At 39.6% G+C, this 18,601-nt stretch overlaps 3 protein-coding genes across 8 annotated transcripts in view; 1 reads left to right on the top strand and 2 right to left on the bottom strand.

Annotated features, from left to right (window-relative positions):
• The window catches only part of tdrd5 (tudor domain containing 5), a 33,700-nt gene extending 33,013 nt beyond the window's left edge, over positions 1-687 (bottom strand). For all 6 annotated transcript variants that reach the window (XM_055014443.1, XM_055014444.1, XM_055014453.1 and 3 more), the window contains exon 1: positions 31-687. In XM_055014443.1, coding sequence (XP_054870418.1) covers positions 31-43 — 13 coding nt within the window. In that variant the 5' untranslated portion in view covers positions 44-687. The remainder of the gene's footprint in view (positions 1-30) is intronic.
• Positions 688-1,543: 856 nt separating this feature from the next.
• Positions 1,544-5,822, top strand: nphs2 (NPHS2 stomatin family member, podocin). Its single transcript, XM_023269942.3, has 7 exons — positions 1,544-1,951; positions 2,188-2,291; positions 3,227-3,299; positions 4,044-4,126; positions 4,248-4,507; positions 5,058-5,136; positions 5,386-5,822. Exons 1-7 carry the CDS (start codon positions 1,636-1,638, stop codon positions 5,593-5,595), a joined length of 1,125 nt encoding a protein of 374 aa, XP_023125710.2. The 5' UTR covers positions 1,544-1,635; the 3' UTR covers positions 5,596-5,822.
• Positions 5,823-5,934: 112 nt separating this feature from the next.
• axdnd1 (axonemal dynein light chain domain containing 1) lies at positions 5,935-18,411 on the bottom strand. Its single transcript, XM_023269906.3, has 26 exons — positions 18,205-18,411; positions 17,268-17,425; positions 16,696-16,799; positions 16,303-16,396; positions 15,390-15,475; positions 15,223-15,279; positions 14,909-15,017; positions 14,361-14,482; positions 13,919-14,059; positions 13,069-13,173; positions 12,575-12,695; positions 12,019-12,120; positions 11,729-11,895; positions 11,579-11,648; positions 10,768-11,002; positions 10,369-10,579; positions 9,837-9,930; positions 9,330-9,520; positions 8,802-8,892; positions 8,569-8,712; positions 8,090-8,161; positions 7,673-7,708; positions 7,214-7,315; positions 7,006-7,097; positions 6,310-6,449; positions 5,935-6,203 (listed from the first exon to the last, which is right to left on the bottom strand). The coding sequence occupies exons 1-26, from the start codon at positions 18,272-18,274 to the stop codon at positions 6,133-6,135; spliced, it is 2,985 nt and encodes a 994-aa protein (XP_023125674.2). The 5' UTR covers positions 18,275-18,411; the 3' UTR covers positions 5,935-6,132.
• Positions 18,412-18,601: the final 190 nt, after the last annotated feature.

Raw genomic sequence — 18,601 nt, 5'->3', positions numbered from 1 at the left:
AATTGTTTCAAAAATATAATTTTAAATTACCCGAAGTCCTCATTGAGTTGGTCGTATCGTACCGTCCTACACATCGGTGTCTAGCTCCTTCCTTGGGTTTAGCTCTTCTCTCCGCACCTGTTGCTAGCAAACCACCGGACACGTTGTCAACAGCAGCAGTGTGAAAACGGCGACAAAAAGAAAGCTAACTGCGCTTTGTTTACCAACGTTTATTCGTTAAAACCTCTGTTGTGATTTAGTTAACGTGAATAAAAACAGCACGGTCTCAGTTGGCAGCTCAGCTAAATTAAATTGACTTCGAACAACAACTTTGCTGAACCGTTAGCTGCACCGTAAACGAAGATCGTTTGTTGCAGGGCGACGATGAGCCGCTCTCAGAAAAAACAAAAACAAAAACAAAAAAAAAAAAAAACCATGACCAACAGGTCTAAGCCCCTTGTGTAAGGCAGAAGTCTTCTCACCTGATCACTACAGTAACATTTTCTGTAATTCGTCTAAAATATAATCTCGCTATTTTTAAGTTGTGTCATTAAATTACCTGAATTTTAAAAGGCATTAGATAAATACTATTGGATTTATAGAGTTTAGCAAAAACACCCCATCAGTAATTTGCGATAATGTTAAACTAAAATACAGATTTTAATAATTCCTCACACAGCCGCTGTGAAGCGCAGGCACAGGTTCGGGGTGAGATGATCCCTAAATGAAGCACACCTTGTCCTCTGGGCGTCGTTTACCTGAGAGTGGCGGAGGTATGTTCGTTTACGTGTGAAAGCGTGGCTCACACGGGCGGGGTGAAGCTTGCGAATAGGTTTCTTCTCAACAGCTAATGATGTACAAATGATAAATTTTGCAGCATGTAAAGGATGTCAGTTTTACTTGCACATGTAACCTCATAGGCTACGTATAAAGCTACTGTATTTGTTGAATATCCTCTTTGTCTTCACCCAGCAGACATACAGACTAGATGCATGTAGCCTCTGTGTACGTGTGTTTGTGTGTGTATCTTTCTCACTTGTATATGCAAGAAAAACAAGATTGAGTGTGGTTAAATATGGGTGAGACAGTGAGCATGTTTGATTAAGGACTCCTCAGGGAGGCTGCTGTATGTCTTCTGTCAAAACAGAAAAGAGGAAAAAAACTCCCATCGGCCCCTTAAGACCTGAGTCTGCACATTCCCAGTGAAGACACATTGACTCCCTGAGCTGCACTGACACTATTAATCCCAAAAGCAAACCCTCAAGCTGGAAAAGATGTGACAGATGGGACAGATGTGATATATTTTGTTGAACTGTATACAAAAACGTCGACCATTATTACTATATCTTGATATTTTTGTCATAATATTGTGACATTTTATTTTATTCTACTTATTTTAAGGCACTGCTTTCACAAAAGATATTAAATGTCGTGCTCACCAAAATTCACTGACATGAAAGTATTTGAAAAAACAGAGGACAGTAGGTGGCACTCCCACTGCTGTCCTACTCCCACATTCAGACGTCAGTATCCAGTCAGAGGAAGCAACACCCAGGAGCAAATGTCCAAAAATTTCTTTTTCTTTCCACTTCAGCAATCCATCGCTCAAAAACAGCGAGCTCTTCAGTGCTCTTCGTTGCAAAGCCTTCAGCCAGCATGGAGAAGTCCTCAAATGTCCAACCGAATCACTCACCGAGATCCAGAACGGTGCCCAGGAAGGAGAGGGAAAGGGGAGCCTTGGTGCCTCCAAGAGGTCAACGTCAAAGGGTACCCAAGGCCCAACGGATCCCTGAAGCACCACCAGGGAGGAAAGAAAGGCTGCAGAAGGAGAAGCCGGAGGCCACTGAGGTGATGGTGGAGCAGGAGACAGAAGTGAAGCTAAAATCTACTGTGGTGGACATAGACAGCGTGAGAGATGATGAGGTCAAGGAGGAGAATCTGGGGCTCCTGGAGGCAGCAGAGCAGGAGGACGGTGAGTTGAAACCTGAGGAAGAACCTGGTAGTGTTGGTGGAGAAAGCTGTACAGTGTTATTTTATTTGTATGTTGTATTTTTGCAGTTTTAGGCTGTTGTGATCTGTGATTTGAAATTGTCAGGCTTTAACTTTTGGTCCATTTTGAGACCTTTTATTTGTGTGTAGTTTGATGTAAAAACAGTTGTTTTCTATATTGGTTGGAGTTCTTCATATAAGTGCTGTGGGTCTCTGCAGGTCTAAAGCGCAAGAACCTGGGGGTGTTTGAGTGGCTACTGATGGTCATTGTCTTGGCTCTGGTTCTCCTCTTCCTCCCTTTGTCCATCTGGTTTTGTGTCAAAGTACGAACTACAATAATCTTCACAAAAATAAGTTAAATGTCTTCAGTAGAATTAGCTAGTAGAGGAAACACTACACCTGCAGTTTGTGATGCATTTTTTTTTTAGCCAGAAGAAAATTCTAAAATGATTTAATCCAAGTTACAAAACAGAACTGTGAAAATCACCTTTTGAATCAATTTTAATTGCCACTGTCTAGAAGGGCTTTTAACACTAAACAATTTTAACTGTTAACGTTTGTCTTTATTTAACTGTCAAAGTACTGTTTCCATCTTAACAAAGAGTAAAATATTTGGATAAATAAATTAATATAAGGTGGTTGGTTTACTTCCAGTGTTGAGGTCATTACTCAAAAATAGCAATGCAAATACACATTAAGCGTTAATATATGTAGAAGCAACACCATTCCTTATTAACCCACTCCTTGTAGAAAGTAACTCATTACCCTACTCACTTTACTTTTGGATTATTCTGCAACGTCGTCTGACAATCATTGTCATGTATTTGCCAGTTAACAATGTAAGTAGATTTGCCCACAAATCAACACAAATCCTCATCATAACAAGGAGAACATACAAAAGATCATTATTTTATCCTCTTTAATGCAAAGCCAGTAGCAAAGTAACTGTAATGTGATTACTAAATGTAGTTGCATCAAGTGCTACAGACATATGTAATGCGAAAACAGCAATGCTTCACTTTGTAATGCGTTACCCCAACACCGTTAATATTTAATGAAATGTATTAAACACAACGTCAACAGATCAGAGATGTGCCATTGCTCTGATAAAAAGCTCTGATAGTCTGACTCCACAATGTGTGATATTAGACCAAAGAATTCAATAAAACTTGTTTTGTATGTCAATCTGACACTCTAGCCATCAGTGAATTCCATTCATCTGCTCTGTCTGACTGAAGGCTGTCATTTTGATTTACAGGTAGTGAGGGAACATGAGAGAGCTGTCATCTTCAGAATGGGCCACCTGCTGCGTGGAAAACCCAGAGGACCTGGTCAGTCCACATTACTGTTATTTCTTCATGCATATCTGTTGACAGTGATTAAAAAAACTGTAATTTATTAAGCATGACAGCTCATTCTTAACCTTGGGAATATACTTTTTGCATGACAGACATTCTGACTTGTAGCAGTGGTGACTAATTTTATTAACTTCAATTAATGTGTCTCAGTAACTACTTCAAGTTCACTAAGCAGCCACAACAACACCACTACTAGACACCTCTCACAGCTGTTTTCATTGACGGCTGTTAAGTGTTCTTTTTTTTCCTAATTTTGTCCCATAACACAAATGACAGGAAACTATTTCTGAGGATGTCTGTTGGTGTCTCTAGATTGTCCATCTACAGGTTCATTATTATCTACAATAAACACAGATAATAAACATATAAACAAAAGTAATGCATAGACAGGTGTCAAATTAAAGGAAAAATTATGTTAAAGTGTCTTCTTAAGGTGTTGAGCTTCTTACTGGTATATGCACAACACAACTACCAGATCTTCTCACTCTGGGGGTCGAAGGTTTGTCCTTTAATATGCCACCCATCTGTAGGTTAGATCTACTCTGTTGGTGAGAAATATCTGATTGTCATATCCAGCAGAATGTTGTTAACTTATCACGATCATTACCAGCTATCAATTGAAAAGAGATAAAGCATTATAGGTCACAGTTAATAGAAACTAATGAGACAAGGCTCACTAGGGGTTTATCTGATGTTCTACTGCCTTTTCCTCTCCAGGCCTCATTTTCTACCTCCCGCTCCTTGATGTGTGTCATAAAGTCGACATAAGACTGAAAATGTTGAAGGTTCCACCACACATGGTACAGGGCACAGACACACATATCAGACAGGCATATTCACATAAGGACATATAAAGGAAAATGATATGTCAGTTAAAAAAAAAAAGATTTAGGATGAAATTTCCTCATATTTTTTATGCAGGTGGTGACAAAGGACCTGGTGAGGCCAGAGCTGAGTGCAGTGTGTTATTACCAAATAGAGAACGTGGCTCTGTGCAGTGCAGCTCTGTCCAGTCTGAGCACAGTTCTGCAGAACGTGGTCCAGGCAGCAGTCAGAGACGTTCTAGCCCAGCACACATTCAGCCACATCCTGCTGCACCGGCGGAGGATCGGGGAGCAGATACAGGCAACCGTTGACTCTGTTGCTTGTCGCTGGGGCATCAGGGTGGAGAGAGCAGACATGTAAGACTGTAGATAAAAAGATTCCTTAGTTATCTTGTTATTTTGTGATTGTTAATTCACTTTTTTGGGGGGCTATTCTTCCTCTGCTGCATCCCAATAAGTTTGTGAATAGCTACTAGAGGTCATGGCTAAAAAGCTCATAAACCATGTTACATGTTGTGGTAGCAGAGCATTCTGGTTCACCTTTAGTTATAGTGCATGTGGAAAAAAATGTTGATGTTCCTCTTTTGCTGTATCCCTTTGTGGTGGTTGAACACTTGTACAGAACAGTCGCTCGACGAATAAGATCCTGCACTTCTGGGTGCAAAACCAGATTTTATGAGTTGACACTTTAAATGACTAAATAAAATGATTATTTTTATGGGAACCTATAAACCTAAAAAAAAAAAAGAGGCTAATTTGTACAATAAAGCACAAGAATGAGAAGGATTTTTCTCTGCACACAGTGATTTTTTGTGGTAAACAGCTAAGAGGAATAAAGAGATTTGTAGTGCTCTGTGATGTCCCTGCTGACCCAGCTGGGTGGTGCTTGTGTTTGATTTTCTGTCAGAGATGAGCTCAGTTTTCCTGTGGAGTTACAGCAGAGTCTGGCTGCTGAGGCCGAGGCCAAGAGACAGCAGCAGGTCAGAGTAAGTAACCATAAGTGTTTTTATAATTTAACAATCCTTGTTTAATATTTTATCGCTTGTTTCTGCATTTTAGATGTTTCGGTCAAAATGACAACAACTACTATCAACTAAAGATGCAGCTAACATTTGGAACCATGTTATTAGCAGCATTAGTAAATTGGTAAAACAGTAAGATGTGGTTTTAGTTCAACACTTTGTTAAGCCTATTGGGATCATTTCTACATTCTCAGCAGTCCTTTTTCTCTATAGGTAAAAGCAGCAGAAAGTGAAAGAGCTGTCTGGGATGGGTTTCGGGCCTCCTTCCGTCTCCTCCACCCAGCCTTGGTCCTTCCTCTCCCTCCAGATCTCCTCAACACAAACTCCGACCTTTCATCCCTCCCACCACCTCCTCCGCCTGCTATGGAAGGAGAAGGAGGGCCGACAGTGGAGGAGACAGAGACAGACTCACCAATGATGTGATCAGGTTGTTAACAGATAAAATGTAAATTATCATTGTTATTTAAAATATGCAAGGTGAATGTGGGCTAGTCATTCTCATCTTCTTGTAGTTTTCACATGTTTTAATCCTATGTTAAAGACAGAACTGAAGCTGAATAATTGTGTATATTCAAGCACAATCTGCATGTTTTATAACAATGAACTCTGACGTTTAAGAACCTGAGCCTGTGTGTAAACAGGTCAAATAATCAAACTGTAAAGTGATGCATCTCATGCACCATCACATTCTTCACTCTGATCATTCAGTGCAACAATAGTTGTCAATAGTCAGTTCTAATGAAAGGTCCAGAAAAGTCTCCATTGAATATCTGCACAACTTTAATTTTTTGAAGGAGGCACAAACAAATTTGAACTGCATACAATGGAGTGATGTAATTATCATACAGAAGTTGCACATTCCGAATAAGGACAGCTGGACCTTTTCATTCCACTGGGCTACTTTGGAAACTTGTTAGCTAGTATATGGGTGGTAATATACTGCTGCTTGTTGGTTTGCTTTCAGCTGTGGTTTTCTTTTACACTAGCTGGTACTGCTACTGGCAGCGGGGAAGGTGGTTGCTTCTTTTCTTCTGAAATACAAAGAGAGAAAGACATGTACCACTTCTATGCCTTATACCATGATACTGTCTCTTTGCAATAGTTAAAAGTTCCTACCATCAGTTGTTTAGTCTGTACCTTCATTAGTTTTGGCCTCCAGACTGGACCGACCCTGCAGTTGCCTTTCCAGGTCTTTAATCTTCTCCAGAGCTGCCTGCAGGGCGTCTTCAGCTTTCAGTGCTCTCTCCTCAGTGGTCTTCACTCGCACCTCAGAATCACTGCGGGACAAAGGACAAGAAATGTAACTTGGATGTCTTTTGCACTTGCACAAGTCAATAGAGGCGATTTCTAAGCAACAACACAAATGTGGCTGGACACCCAAAGAAGTGTACATATTTATTTCCTTGCTACCTCTGATATGATTTTGCCTAATAAATTTCACTTAAGTCTGCAAGGGGCAAAAATATATTTACATCTATTTATGTGTGTGCAAATTATTCAGCTGTGATTTTAATGGCTTTTCATGCTCGCTTCCCAGTTCTTATTGTAAGAAAAAGAAAGAAAAAAAACATCACTTGCCATGTGGCACGAAGGGTTTATAGCCAGCAATTGTTTAAAACAGCATTTGAAAAATTCTAAACAATCTAGATATTCACTGATGTCCTTACTGTTATGAAACAGTCATGAAAAAACATGGACAGGGAAAGGATAAAGAAAAAAAACAAGATTTTTGCAGTAAGAGATCATATGATTCATACTGTATATACTTTCACAGTGTTGCTAATATTACAAAAAACATAATTGTTTCATGCAACAATGGGAAAGTGCACTTACTGCAGTTCATGCTGCAGTAATCCTACTGTGGTCAGATCACTAAAAGCTTTCTGGGTTTCTTCTGTCACTGGAGACACAACCTGCTCATCAGTCTGACAGACAAACAGGTGATTAGAGGGACAGACAAACAAGCTGATCAGTTCTATAGAAAGCGAAACACTTGTCACTAATAGTGAAGAAAGGCATGACGATAGGTATGGTGACTGACCTCATTCAGCTGGACTCTGCTCTGTCCCAGCTTTCTTTGTGTGACATTTCCATCATAGCCAATCAGCCTCACCACAGGGCTCTCACAAACCATTAGCTCCCCCTGCAGGACAAGAACAAAAACACTGCTCATTTCCAGTCAGTCTGGTGAATACAAATGTTTGATGCAAGTTGTGCTCCTTTCATAAAACCTGATTGTAAAATTGCCTATTTTTCACAAGAGTATATTTAATTCGTTATAAGGGTTCTGTCCAAATTGCACGATATTTCAAAGATTTTCAGACCTGAAGACTGCAGGTGTAACATAATGTTAATTTTGTATCACACTAAGTTCCATAATCTGAGCAAAGACCCACGAACGTCTAATCTCACAGTTATAGGCAAGCTTAAGTTGTTTTTGTCAGAACAATCCTTTTAAGTAATGTTTCGACTACAATTTATTTAAGTACACTTTACAGACCTCTTGTTGTTGTGTTTCATTTCCTTCAGCAATGCTCTGCCAAGAAATAAGAGTACAGTCATAACAAACAGTGCTGGTCAGATATATGAAGTAACAAAGCTTAATACTACTATGTATTCAAGGCCATGCTGAACAGTGCATCAACTTCAGTTACATTTCGCAAAGCATCAATCTAATAGTAGATTTTACATTGATCTCATTGTTTAAGGATATGTCATCTTACCACCGGAAAAAACCTGCTGCTCTAAATCTTAACTTGCATTAATACTCTATTGCTTCTTTCTACCTCTAACACCCTAAAAACTCACTGTGAGATTTTAGGGTGTTAGAGTCTGGACGCCGTTGTGCATTTACAGTGAAAACAGGGTTTTCTTAATCCTTTTTTAACTAGTGTTTTCTGCTGTTAATGAGACTAACCTCTCTTAGTTCTGTCTCACTCTCATCTTTGATGTCTTTGACCTCATTGTCTGCTGAAGCTTCATGATTCACCTGTAAACACACACAAATAGCCACCATTAAAATCAGAAAAAACACTGTCTTTTGATCCTGACAAAACTAAACTATTCTTTAGCATTACTCTCAATCTTCTCATCTCTCTCATAATTTCCAGAACTCAAACTGTGTGACGAGATGATCTCAGTTTTGGTGGGTAACAACAACTTTGAATACAGCAAAATCTGAACTATTGTGAACCCTCTCCTCTGATGTCAGCTATATTACACTGTAATATCACTATCGGTCTGCTATCCGACACCAGACTTTCAGGTCAAGGTGAAATTTCTCCAGTAATGAAAAGAATAAATATGTGCAGCCATGCCTGTACTCATCTTCAGGCATAATCTGACTATTAATTAATATAAAAAATTGGTCTGGATTGTATTTTGAGTTGTCCTTACGTGATTGTCCATGCTGTCTGCTGGAGAGACCTGGGCATTATTGTTGGACGTGGCCATCGATTGTTTGACAGGCAGCTCCACAGGACGATCATGAACTCCTGAGAGCAGTATCATACAGGTCTCCACCCAATCAACACACTCCCTCTGAAGAGAGCATTAAAGGTTTGTCATGGAAAAAAACATATAGAAACATTTTAACAGCAAAACAAAATTAATTTCAGCTCACTGTTTACCTGCAGATTTTTGCATTCGTTCATCACATTTTCATCTTCAGCTTTACGTAGATTTGGGACAACCTGCTGCTCCACAATCAGGGTGCAGGAGCTAGAGTCAAAAACGGATGTAAAAAGTTTTAGCTAGAGTTCAGGAGCAGAACTGCACCTCAAACACTCCTCCTTCTGTTATATGTTCACAAATGCCTGTCTTCCCTACACGCTCATTTTTTTTCATTTGCCATACCCCATCCTCCATCTTTTTATTCTGCTTCTCTCCTCTTCCTTTTAGAAAGCCCAGGAGCTGCCACTGATCCTAAACGAAGCCTGGCCAACACTGCAGCATCTTACCTCACCTCTAATCAACACAACATTTACATTCTCACCTAATAACCAGTTGTGTGCATCTTGCTGATGTAGGTAACCTACTTGAGCTGTTGCATTACTATGTGCTATATGTATAGAGTAAAGAGGTGATCAGGCTACACACTGCCTGTTAGTTACTGCTGTAAACAGCATTTGCCTCTTAATCTGAACAACCTCTAGTACCTGCTGATGTAGCTGGAAAAATAGTCTAGTTTCCCAGTTAGCATCCTTGCATCATCATCCAGAGTCTGCAGTGAGATCTTTGCAGTGTAGTGGTTGTCCTGTTCTTCATTCTCCTCCTCGTTCTGGTCAGGCACCATGAGGATCAACAGATCCAACATCCAGCGAGTCTGAGCCATGTGAACAGAACTGACCTGGTAGGAAAGAAAACATTAAAACTCAAGACAGCATCCTGGTACTTTACAGAAAATCCTTTGAAAAGCAAGTCGATCTAAAAATAAAAAGAAATGATTGTGTGTCTCCTCTCTCTTAGCAACTACAGTAGACTTGTTTCTGTTTAGGGCCTTAAAGACAACAGTATAGGACTTCATATTGGACAGGTACAGGGAAAATTTACTGCGTCACACCTGAGCACCACATTTCTGAAGCAGATATGTTTGTTCAACAACAGTTGATTAAAATGTATTTCATCCTCCCTTGACAGCATTACTAAGCGTGATCAGTACTCACTTCTTCATGGAGTGTTTGGTTCTCACCCTCAGTGAAGCTGGACAACCTGGTAATAAACCCTTGCACTTTGTCTAACACATTTTCGGTCTTGGTACTGTTGGAACAAGCCCACACAACAGAGCATTTTAAAGTAATGACGAACAACAACAGGGATATATGTAAACTTCAGTAAGAAAACATACGTGGCCTTAGTCTTTTCTGTAAGTCTGATTGTTTTTTTTTCTATGTGCTAATTTAAAAACTACCTGCTTTGGGACTTCAATTCTCTTAAAAACTACCAATTTTCTTAAGGTGATATCAAACTCAAAGTCTTACTGAAGAACACTGAGGTGAATATAGGCAAAGAACAAATTAATGTGAACTTTGAAGAAATTAGCAAATATTTGAATGCATAATAAAATATACATACATTTGTTTCACAAACACAGAATACTAATTGTATAGCCAACATTTCCACAGACTTATTTACAAAATAATGAGAAACCTTAGTTTGTAAATTAAAACTAACAATACCACAGAATGAAAAACATACTATATGTCAGGCTTGTTCTGGTCTTTTTTGTTCTCTGTCTGCATGATGCACTGTAAAACTTCTTCAGCCAAACTCTGCCAATCATGCAATGCTTTCTCCAGCTTCAGCCAATCAGAGACAGACATCATTTCTGGCCATCCATTCACTGTGGCAATTTTGGAGACCCAGGATTCTATCAACCCGAGCAATGACGTGATCCGTCTGTGTATCCCTGAAATAACATGGCTGGAATTAGCTTCAGCACTTTAGTCCATCCATATTTTAGGAATCATGCTTGGCTTATCTTACACAATGAGTTTACTAAAACACACCAAAAAAATGAGACTCACATATATGAAGAACAGTGTGGCTACAGTTTGTGTGTGTGAGAATATGAGTGTATGGTGTATTGACTCTCACCATTCTCTCCACTAACTTGTGTTTCCAGTTGTTTGAGGAGCTCAGATAGGACCTTATCCAGTTCTCTGAGGTCCTGCTGGCCTCCAGGGGGTTCACCGTCAGGAGAAGTGTGTCTCCTAAACAGCTGAAGGCTCATATTCACCCATTTTTCCTGGAGACTGCAAAGTTCGCCCAGTGTCTGCTGGCAGCAAAGCTGTTTCTCACCTTGGTAATGCTCACACTGGAGTGCCAACATCTGCAGAAACAGAACACAAAAGAACTTTGCTATTTACTGAACGTGTTGTTTGGTGTTCGAAAGTTTATTATATCCACAACATTTTTGGAATATTTACTGTAAATGAAGCCTGCTAAAATGGCCACTGCCTTGTCCCTGAGTTATAAAAATACGAGTTTAACCCGCTCTAAAGAATGTTAAAGCATCGAGCCAAGTCTTCACTGCTCAGCTAAGATCTATGCAGGTAGCTTCTCATTGTCAATTCATTTCCAGCTTGAAAACAGAGATTTTGAAACAGATGACAGAAGTGAGACACAACAGACAGATGACAGCATGGAATACAGTGGATGACATGAATCAGATTTGACAAGTGATGATAATTATGACAGTTGAGGCAGATGAGAGAAAAAAAGTGATTTGGTGATGTGATTAGATTAAGAACATTAAAGAGATATGACAGATCAAATACACAATGATGATGAGATTATTGTAAGAGTTCAGAAGGATGTCAGAAATAGGATATTTTAGATAGATAATCAGATACATTAGACTGTTAAGATAAGGAAAACCCACAAACAGAACAAACAAATGTCTTACATTCGACCACTCCTTCAAATCAGCATGAAGCTCTTCCACTGATGTTTTGTCATATTGTGTATCAGTAGACCTTGAAAAAGAAAAATGCTTATATCAATCGATAATCACAAAACATTAAATATTTTCTGTTGTTTTTTAAGCTTTCCCCACTTCTTTTTTGTGGTGCAGAAGGAAAGCCACTTGGAGATGCCTTGCTGAGTGGTACTGATCTGTGCACACTGAGCATGCTCAATCTGCTTCAGCTGCGACGTGAGAGCGATCAGCTGCTCTTTCCAGGAGTCAGTAAGCAGCATAACAATCTTCAGGTTTTCTGTATCCTAAAGCAAGAGGGTCACTGTCATAGTCAGACTCTAACTGAATCATCAGGGATACTTGAAAAGCAATCTGCATCTGTGCATTAAAAGGAAAGAAAATGTGAAGACATAGGAAGTGCATTTTACCTTTGAAGTGAGGTAAAGGATGCAGTGTTCTGCTGTCTTGAACCAGCTTTGCTCGATAATATGCAGCCGACTGACCAACTGCAGCTTCTTCACACTGATCACCTACCAGTAATAAAAATATGCCAAACTCTTCTGGATCAATCATTTTATTGTTACTGAGCATTTTTGAACAGAAATTTGATCCCCAGAATCTAAAAACTATTGTGGTAGACATTTAAAGTTAAAACAGTTAATCTACAATAAACAGCTTTGAGCACACGGTGAAATCTTATTCACTGATAAACATGTTGAAAACAGCAAAATCTTTGTCCTACCATCTTCCTTATCACTATACTCTGTTAGCTGTGGCCTCCATCAATGCATATTAACCAGTTTCTCATTCCTTCTGATTCCATAACGAAAGTCAGTTAATATTATTTCATTATTTCTTCAGCATAACAATAATACACCTTCACATGAAACAATACAGAAAATAACAAAACACAAAAAGAAAAAAAATACACCGAGATATTAGTCAACCTGGATTTTAAAAAAATGACACCATGGCCTCACATACCTTGAGGGCAAGGCAGAAGGTGATCTGGCTCCAGCAGTCTCTGTCCTCTGTCATCTGGAGCAGCTGAGCCTCAAGGCGAGTCCTCTGCAGCTCATACAGCTCATGGTATCCCTGGACCACACTAAGAAGAGCACATAAATCATTTATGAGGTCACATTTTCTGCTTTTCCCACTAAATTGCAGCTGCACTTAGTCTCCATCTTTGAGGAAAATGTTGAGAGAGATCTTTTTACTTGGTCCTTCACTAATTTCTGGCAGTAGTAAATAAGGACAAAGTAAAAGCTACTGTGTGCATCACATATCAATTAAATGACGAAGTAGTTGTTTCTACAGTAAACGCTTTTCTGCAGGTTGGTGCAAATAAAAAAAATAAATCACTCATGTTGAAAAGACAAATAAGGTTCTTTTTTGGGTTGAATTTTGCAGTACATCCACTTAATGAATTTGTGACCAGGACTGTATGAGCTGAAGTTCATTTCAGTCCTTTGACTTACTCAGAGTTAGTGTGAGTTTGCTTGAGTGCCTCAGCCAGCTGCCGGTGAGCGAGCTCTGCCTGATGGGAAACAAAGGCGTCGTGGTTTCTGATTTTGGACAATTCCCTGTAAAGACAACACACAGACAGAAACCCACAGAATGAGCATACATACATCTTTCATACTCACACATTTGTAATGCTTGCTATTATTTAAATACTCCCTATGGTGAAAATAATGTTTTTCCTTTTTAAGATGTTAATGTTCTGTTTTTTATATGCTGGAAGACACATCATGAGTGAAACAAACAGTGAACACCATGGCTGAGCATTTCCACCAAAAAATTGCAGTCGACCAGTGACAGTCTCAAAAACATGCATTCAGACAGCCAGGGGTTCATATGTAACAAACCTCAGGAAATTATCCTGCTGGGTGGAGCTTTCTGTATCATCATTCTTTGAGTCGGGTCGGTTACTAGGTCAAACATGTATGGCTGAATTGCTCCAGTATTACAACCTGCCATTTTGTAGCAGAAAGTAATTTTACAGTATTTGAACAGAGTCACAGGTAAGCTGGTGTGCTGAAGCTGTGAGACGCAGTGCGTGGGGAGGGCTGTGTGGGAACCTGGGTGGGGACTTGGTGAAGAGTTACATCTAAGCCATTTTAAGGCAGGAAGGAATTATTTTCATAGAAAAGACTTCTTTATATGGAACTCTGATGCGCAGCAGGATGACCAGAGAAGGACTATACCTTCCTTGCATTTATTATTTCCTCTAAAAACAGACTCAATCCATGAATATGTGCTGAAGCTTAAGAGCACACAGTACTATTATTCATCATGAAAGCAGCAGTCTGACTCTGATCTACGAACGTGCTTAGCTGCTGGATGGAAGTCTTGATGCGATGGATCTCCTCTGTGAGGCGGCGGTCCAGAGCCCGCTGTGCCACTGCCTCAGTGTGTAAAGCTTTCAGACGGTGAGGGATTCGATCCAGCAGAGACTGGTAGCGCTGTCTGGACAAACAAACACATGAGATGCTGGGGATAAAAAGCCTGCTTGAGTTATTACCAGAAAAGATTCTCTGAAAGTTGTTCATTTTTTACCAAGCAATCTGTCTAAACACATAAGTTTGCAAGTTACTTTAAAGCAACAAAATACAACACATTTACAGAATTATGCTTCATTTTATTTGACTTCTTACTGACATCTATAGTTTGATCATTTGGTTTTCAAGCCTGTTTGGGTCATGCAACTTCCCAAATAAGTGGTGAGGTTTAACCATTTAGATGCAATCCTAATGTGTTGGCTACTAACCTGAGTTTTGCGAGCAGTTGTCCTCTTTCAGCACAGCCCACACTGACCTGCCTGATCAGCTCATGGAAAACAATGTTGTAGATGTTCTGCTCAACCTTCACCAGCTCAAGCAAACTCTCCAGCTGTAAGACAAATCATACTTTCACACATGTACACACTGTATGGCTATTATTACTACAATATCTGACTGCTTTTGTTTTCATACACAAATACGTATCTCTCAAGGTGTCTTGATTATGACAGTAATGTTAATGGTACATTCCTCCACGTATTGTATTTCTATGAGGCAAGAATTATCCAAATCTGTACGAAAGCAGCACAGAATCCTGATTAACTGAGCATTGAGCAAATTCACTGCTCTTGTCAGTATCAATTTGTTGTATTAACGTTATCTTTCAGTTACCAGCACCCACAACCTTGCAGTACTTCATGCACACCAAGTTTTTTTCTCTTTCTCTCTGAATAAAAAAAAGGTCTATATGCATCGTAAACTTCAGCCGTGTCAGCCATATGGGCAAAGAACAACTTATGTCAGTCTGTGTGCCTACTTGGGAGAGCTCAGTCAGCTCCTCACTCTGCTGATCCACTCCAGCCTTCTCTAGCATGTCATCCATCATCCTCATCAGCTGGACCACTTCCAGCCGGCCACTGGGGTTCCTGGACACAGAAGATGCACACATATCTGTATCACTACATATTTAAGGGCACTCGACCCTTATCTTACCAGTATAATGGCAGGCAACACTATTGCTTCTCACAGTGAAGCTGTATTATTAGTAATTCAGGCTACCAAATCTCCCAGTGAAGATTACTCAACCAAAACTAGTCTGTCAATTAGAGTAAATCATATTGATAAACTCACAGAGAAGGGAGGGCCCGAAGCTTCTGCTCATCATCCTTCAGCTGCACTGTGAATGCACTGAGGAAGAAAAACAACAGAAGAGTTGACGCAAAGCTCTCCTTTGACAGTGATAACATCAGGCTGCACAGTTAACAGGGAAACAGTGGACTGAAGATAATGAAGCTCACTCTTCATAGAACTCAAGGCTCCGTATCCCTTTGTTTTTCACAATGTGATATTCTTCAGGGATCAGACTTTCTGAGATGCTCAAGTTCTGAAAGACAGAGTGACCACGATTATCACCTCTCACCGTATACTCATGTACAAGTAGACCAATCAGCCACAATGTTAAAACCACTGACATGTGAAGTGAACAACACTGATGATCTCTTTATAATGGCACCTGCCGAGGGGTGAGATACATTAGGCAGCAAGTAAAAAGTCAATTCTTAAAGTTGATCTGTTGGGAGCAGGAATAATGGGCAGTGTATGGATCTCAGTGATTCTGATAAGAGCCAAATTGTAAAGACTGGGTCAGAGCATGTCCAAAACAGCAGTTCTTGTGAGGAATTACCAATATGCAGTGGTTATACCTACAAAAAAATGTCCAAGGAAGGACAACTGAGTTTTTAGTGCCTAAGGCTCACTGATGTGTGTGTAGAGCAAAGACCCTGTTGTGGCTGATTGGTGTGGCAATATGGCAATACATTTTTAGCACAACTGTAATACTTTCAACCAGAGAATATGAAAAATTTGAACAACTTAAATTTCTATCTAAAGTTAGTATATTCCTTCACACAAATATACAATATGACAACATAAGCTCTAACAAGCACATTTTAAACTTTTGAACCAACCTTCAAGTTACTAACATACTGCAGAACAGATGCACACACAATAGTTTTAATCCACAAGATATCTCTTTTGTTCTCCTTTTTCCTTTTTTTGTGGTTTAGTTATAAGGTGCCTATTAGGCAGGTTATAATAAACTGAAAACGTAAATTAAGGAGAGGCACATTCTGAGACACTCTGTATTTCTCTCCTAATGGCATAAAGGGTCAAAAGGCCAGGAAGTCAGACAGGTCAGATGTGGCAGCTTACCTGTGTGTCTCCATTGCTGTTCTTGTCAGTCACTGGTGGAAGGGGTGTTGTCTTCCTCTGCGTTACCATGGCATCACACAGGAATGAAATATCCCTGTATCGACCATGTATAAAGAAAAGAAAGGATGCTCTTTAGTTTTTTTAGTTAATCCACTGATTGCACTAAGTCTTTGTGAGACATATCATCGTAATTTTAGATTGTCAGTCTGAAAAACACACTTTTATCTAAATAAGAAATATAGAAATCTATTTCTACTTGTGATGGTAAATAACATATGAAGATATAATAAAACATAACAGACTAAATTCCAGTCTAGCCTGGGCATTTGTAGTAACTTCACAGTTGCAGTCACATAGTTTATGTAGTTGCATATGTCTTGTCTGTCTACTGACCTGCCAGCTCCAGTCAGCGTGGTTGGCTGCTCCAAAAAGTATTTATATTTCTTGCGTCCAAGCGGATGATGCCAGACTGCATCTGGCCGTCTGATTCCACAGCCCTGTATAAGTCCGCATGAACACTGATCACAGCTGTCACTTGGAATGACAAATGACAGTTTTGAAATGAAAGTTTTGTACTGTGTTTTTCAAAGTTAGTCAGTGAGATGTCATACCCAGACCAATGTAAGGATTCATTCTTTGCAATTACATATTTTAAAAAAAAGTCATGTAACCCTTACTGTTTCAGTAAATGGTGTTTTATATTAGCAAACGGGTAGAAGACTGATAGCCATATCGCATTCTTTTTTCCAAAAAAACTCCAATAACATTGAAGTGAATGGCACTTGTTTGGTGGTAAATTGAACTGATGGTTTGTCAGTCTTCCTGCATATATCAGAGAGACAATGAAATCAAATCTGTTCCTAATGTGTGTATAAAGGCAAAATGTAAGTAACTTTGGAGAAATTAACCGGCGAATGCTAAATAATGTGAAACAAAGTCATGTATATAAATGAGGATGAAGGTACCTCGCAGTGCCGACGATGTGCGGTTTGCCCTGGTGTGCTCCTGTTGCAGACAGTGGAAGTGAGGGTGACCAGGAGTTCATGTGGGATGACCTGCTGCTTGACAGGAGAAGTCTCCATCTTTCTGCTCACTGCAGGGACCGGAAAATTCTGTTCTGCCACTGAGAAAAAAAAATATAGCCAAAAATCTGTAAGGTGTACATGTCTGCCTCTGATTTGATATGAGGGGATGTGTCATCACCTACATGTACCATATTATCATTTCCATGTATAATAATGGACTCGTATTTTTCTTGAATTGCACAAGAAACTAGGGCTCTGATAATGACAATTCCGGCTTCTCTTTTTTTCTTCTTCTGGTTGATCACAAGTTTTGGAAATGTTTAAAATATACTTGTAACATTAATTGTCAGATCCAATCAGATCATTCAAATCAATCAAATCAACATGATAAATGACACTGTACAGTCATAACCTTAGTCTTTACACTTGTAAGTTCAAAATGCCAGTCTTATTTCTGTACTTGAAAGCACTTTTGCTCAACAGCTGTAGTTTTAAATTTGTTACACGAATAACACTGACTTGACTTATACCTATACTTCACAAAGCAAACACAAACAGGCATTTTACTGCTTTGCCATTGTCTTATTCCTTTATTCTGTTTTTAAAAGTACCGTATCTATTTTTCCCGTTAATTTTCTCCCCTCCTTTGTGATTTGAACCACGTTTGAATTAGCAGTATTGTTCACCTGACATTTATGCCAATACAGCACAGTGACACTGAAATGGATTTGAATGGAACTAATAGTGTGCTTTGGCTGTGTGAGCACTGTCTCTCAAACAAAAGGCAGTGTTTTGTTTGTTTATCATGCATCATTAGCTGACTAGCGGTGCTAAGTTAAGCTAGCCTCCCCACTGACTGTGCACCAGTTAAGGTCACCTCTGGTGTCCGCTGCTGGTTGAGGCCTCGACAAACTCGGCGCTGAACTGACTCTTGTGGACGCAGACATCCTGGAAGCACGGCGGGAACGCTACACGGACGTTTTACGGACCATATTATGCAACTTTCACAACGTCATGTGGGCGAGAAGCCAGTTTTTTTAGTTGAGAAAAAAAACGTCTCTCGCACGCTCCCTTGAGCTTCAACTTCCTGGTCGCGTTGTCATGGAAACGCGTGGTGCTTTCAGTGGACACTGAAGTTTGTTCGTTTTAGGAGACAACTGTTGGATTGGTAATCTTATCATAGACATAAAAAGCTTTTCTATTGAAATGCTCTACACTTCCAACAGCAGACAGCATAAGAAGAAACATGCAATGAAATCATATTCAGTTAGATT

This window comes from Amphiprion ocellaris, chromosome 2 (genome assembly GCF_022539595.1).
Source record: "Amphiprion ocellaris isolate individual 3 ecotype Okinawa chromosome 2, ASM2253959v1, whole genome shotgun sequence".
Classification (NCBI taxonomy): domain Eukaryota; kingdom Metazoa; phylum Chordata; class Actinopteri; family Pomacentridae; genus Amphiprion; species Amphiprion ocellaris.
Note: the sequence above shows the minus strand (reverse complement) of the source record. Positions and strands in the feature narration are given on the sequence as shown.

What these genes read in the sequence shown, in the direction of transcription:
- nphs2 (XM_023269942.3), top strand. Translation starts at nt 1,636, where the DNA reads ATGGAGAAGTCCTCAAATGTCCAACCGAATCACTCACCGAGATCCAGA. An exon ending in GGCAGCAGAGCAGGAGGACG is followed by an intron (nt 1,952 to 2,187) that starts GTGAGTTGAAAC and finishes GGGTCTCTGCAG; the next exon opens with GTCTAAAGCGCAAGAACCTG. An exon ending in TGAAGGTTCCACCACACATG is followed by an intron (nt 4,127 to 4,247) that starts GTACAGGGCACA and finishes TTTTTTATGCAG; the next exon opens with GTGGTGACAAAGGACCTGGT.
- axdnd1 (XM_023269906.3), bottom strand. Translation starts at nt 18,274, where the DNA reads ATGTCTGCGTCCACAAGAGTCAGTTCAGCGCCGAGTTTGTCGAGGCCT. An exon ending in CACATCGTCGGCACTGCGAG is followed by an intron (nt 16,800 to 17,267) that starts GTACCTTCATCC and finishes GGACTTATACAG; the next exon opens with GGCTGTGGAATCAGACGGCC. An exon ending in GGAGGCCAAAACTAATGAAG is followed by an intron (nt 6,204 to 6,309) that starts GTACAGACTAAA and finishes TTTGTATTTCAG; the next exon opens with AAGAAAAGAAGCAACCACCT.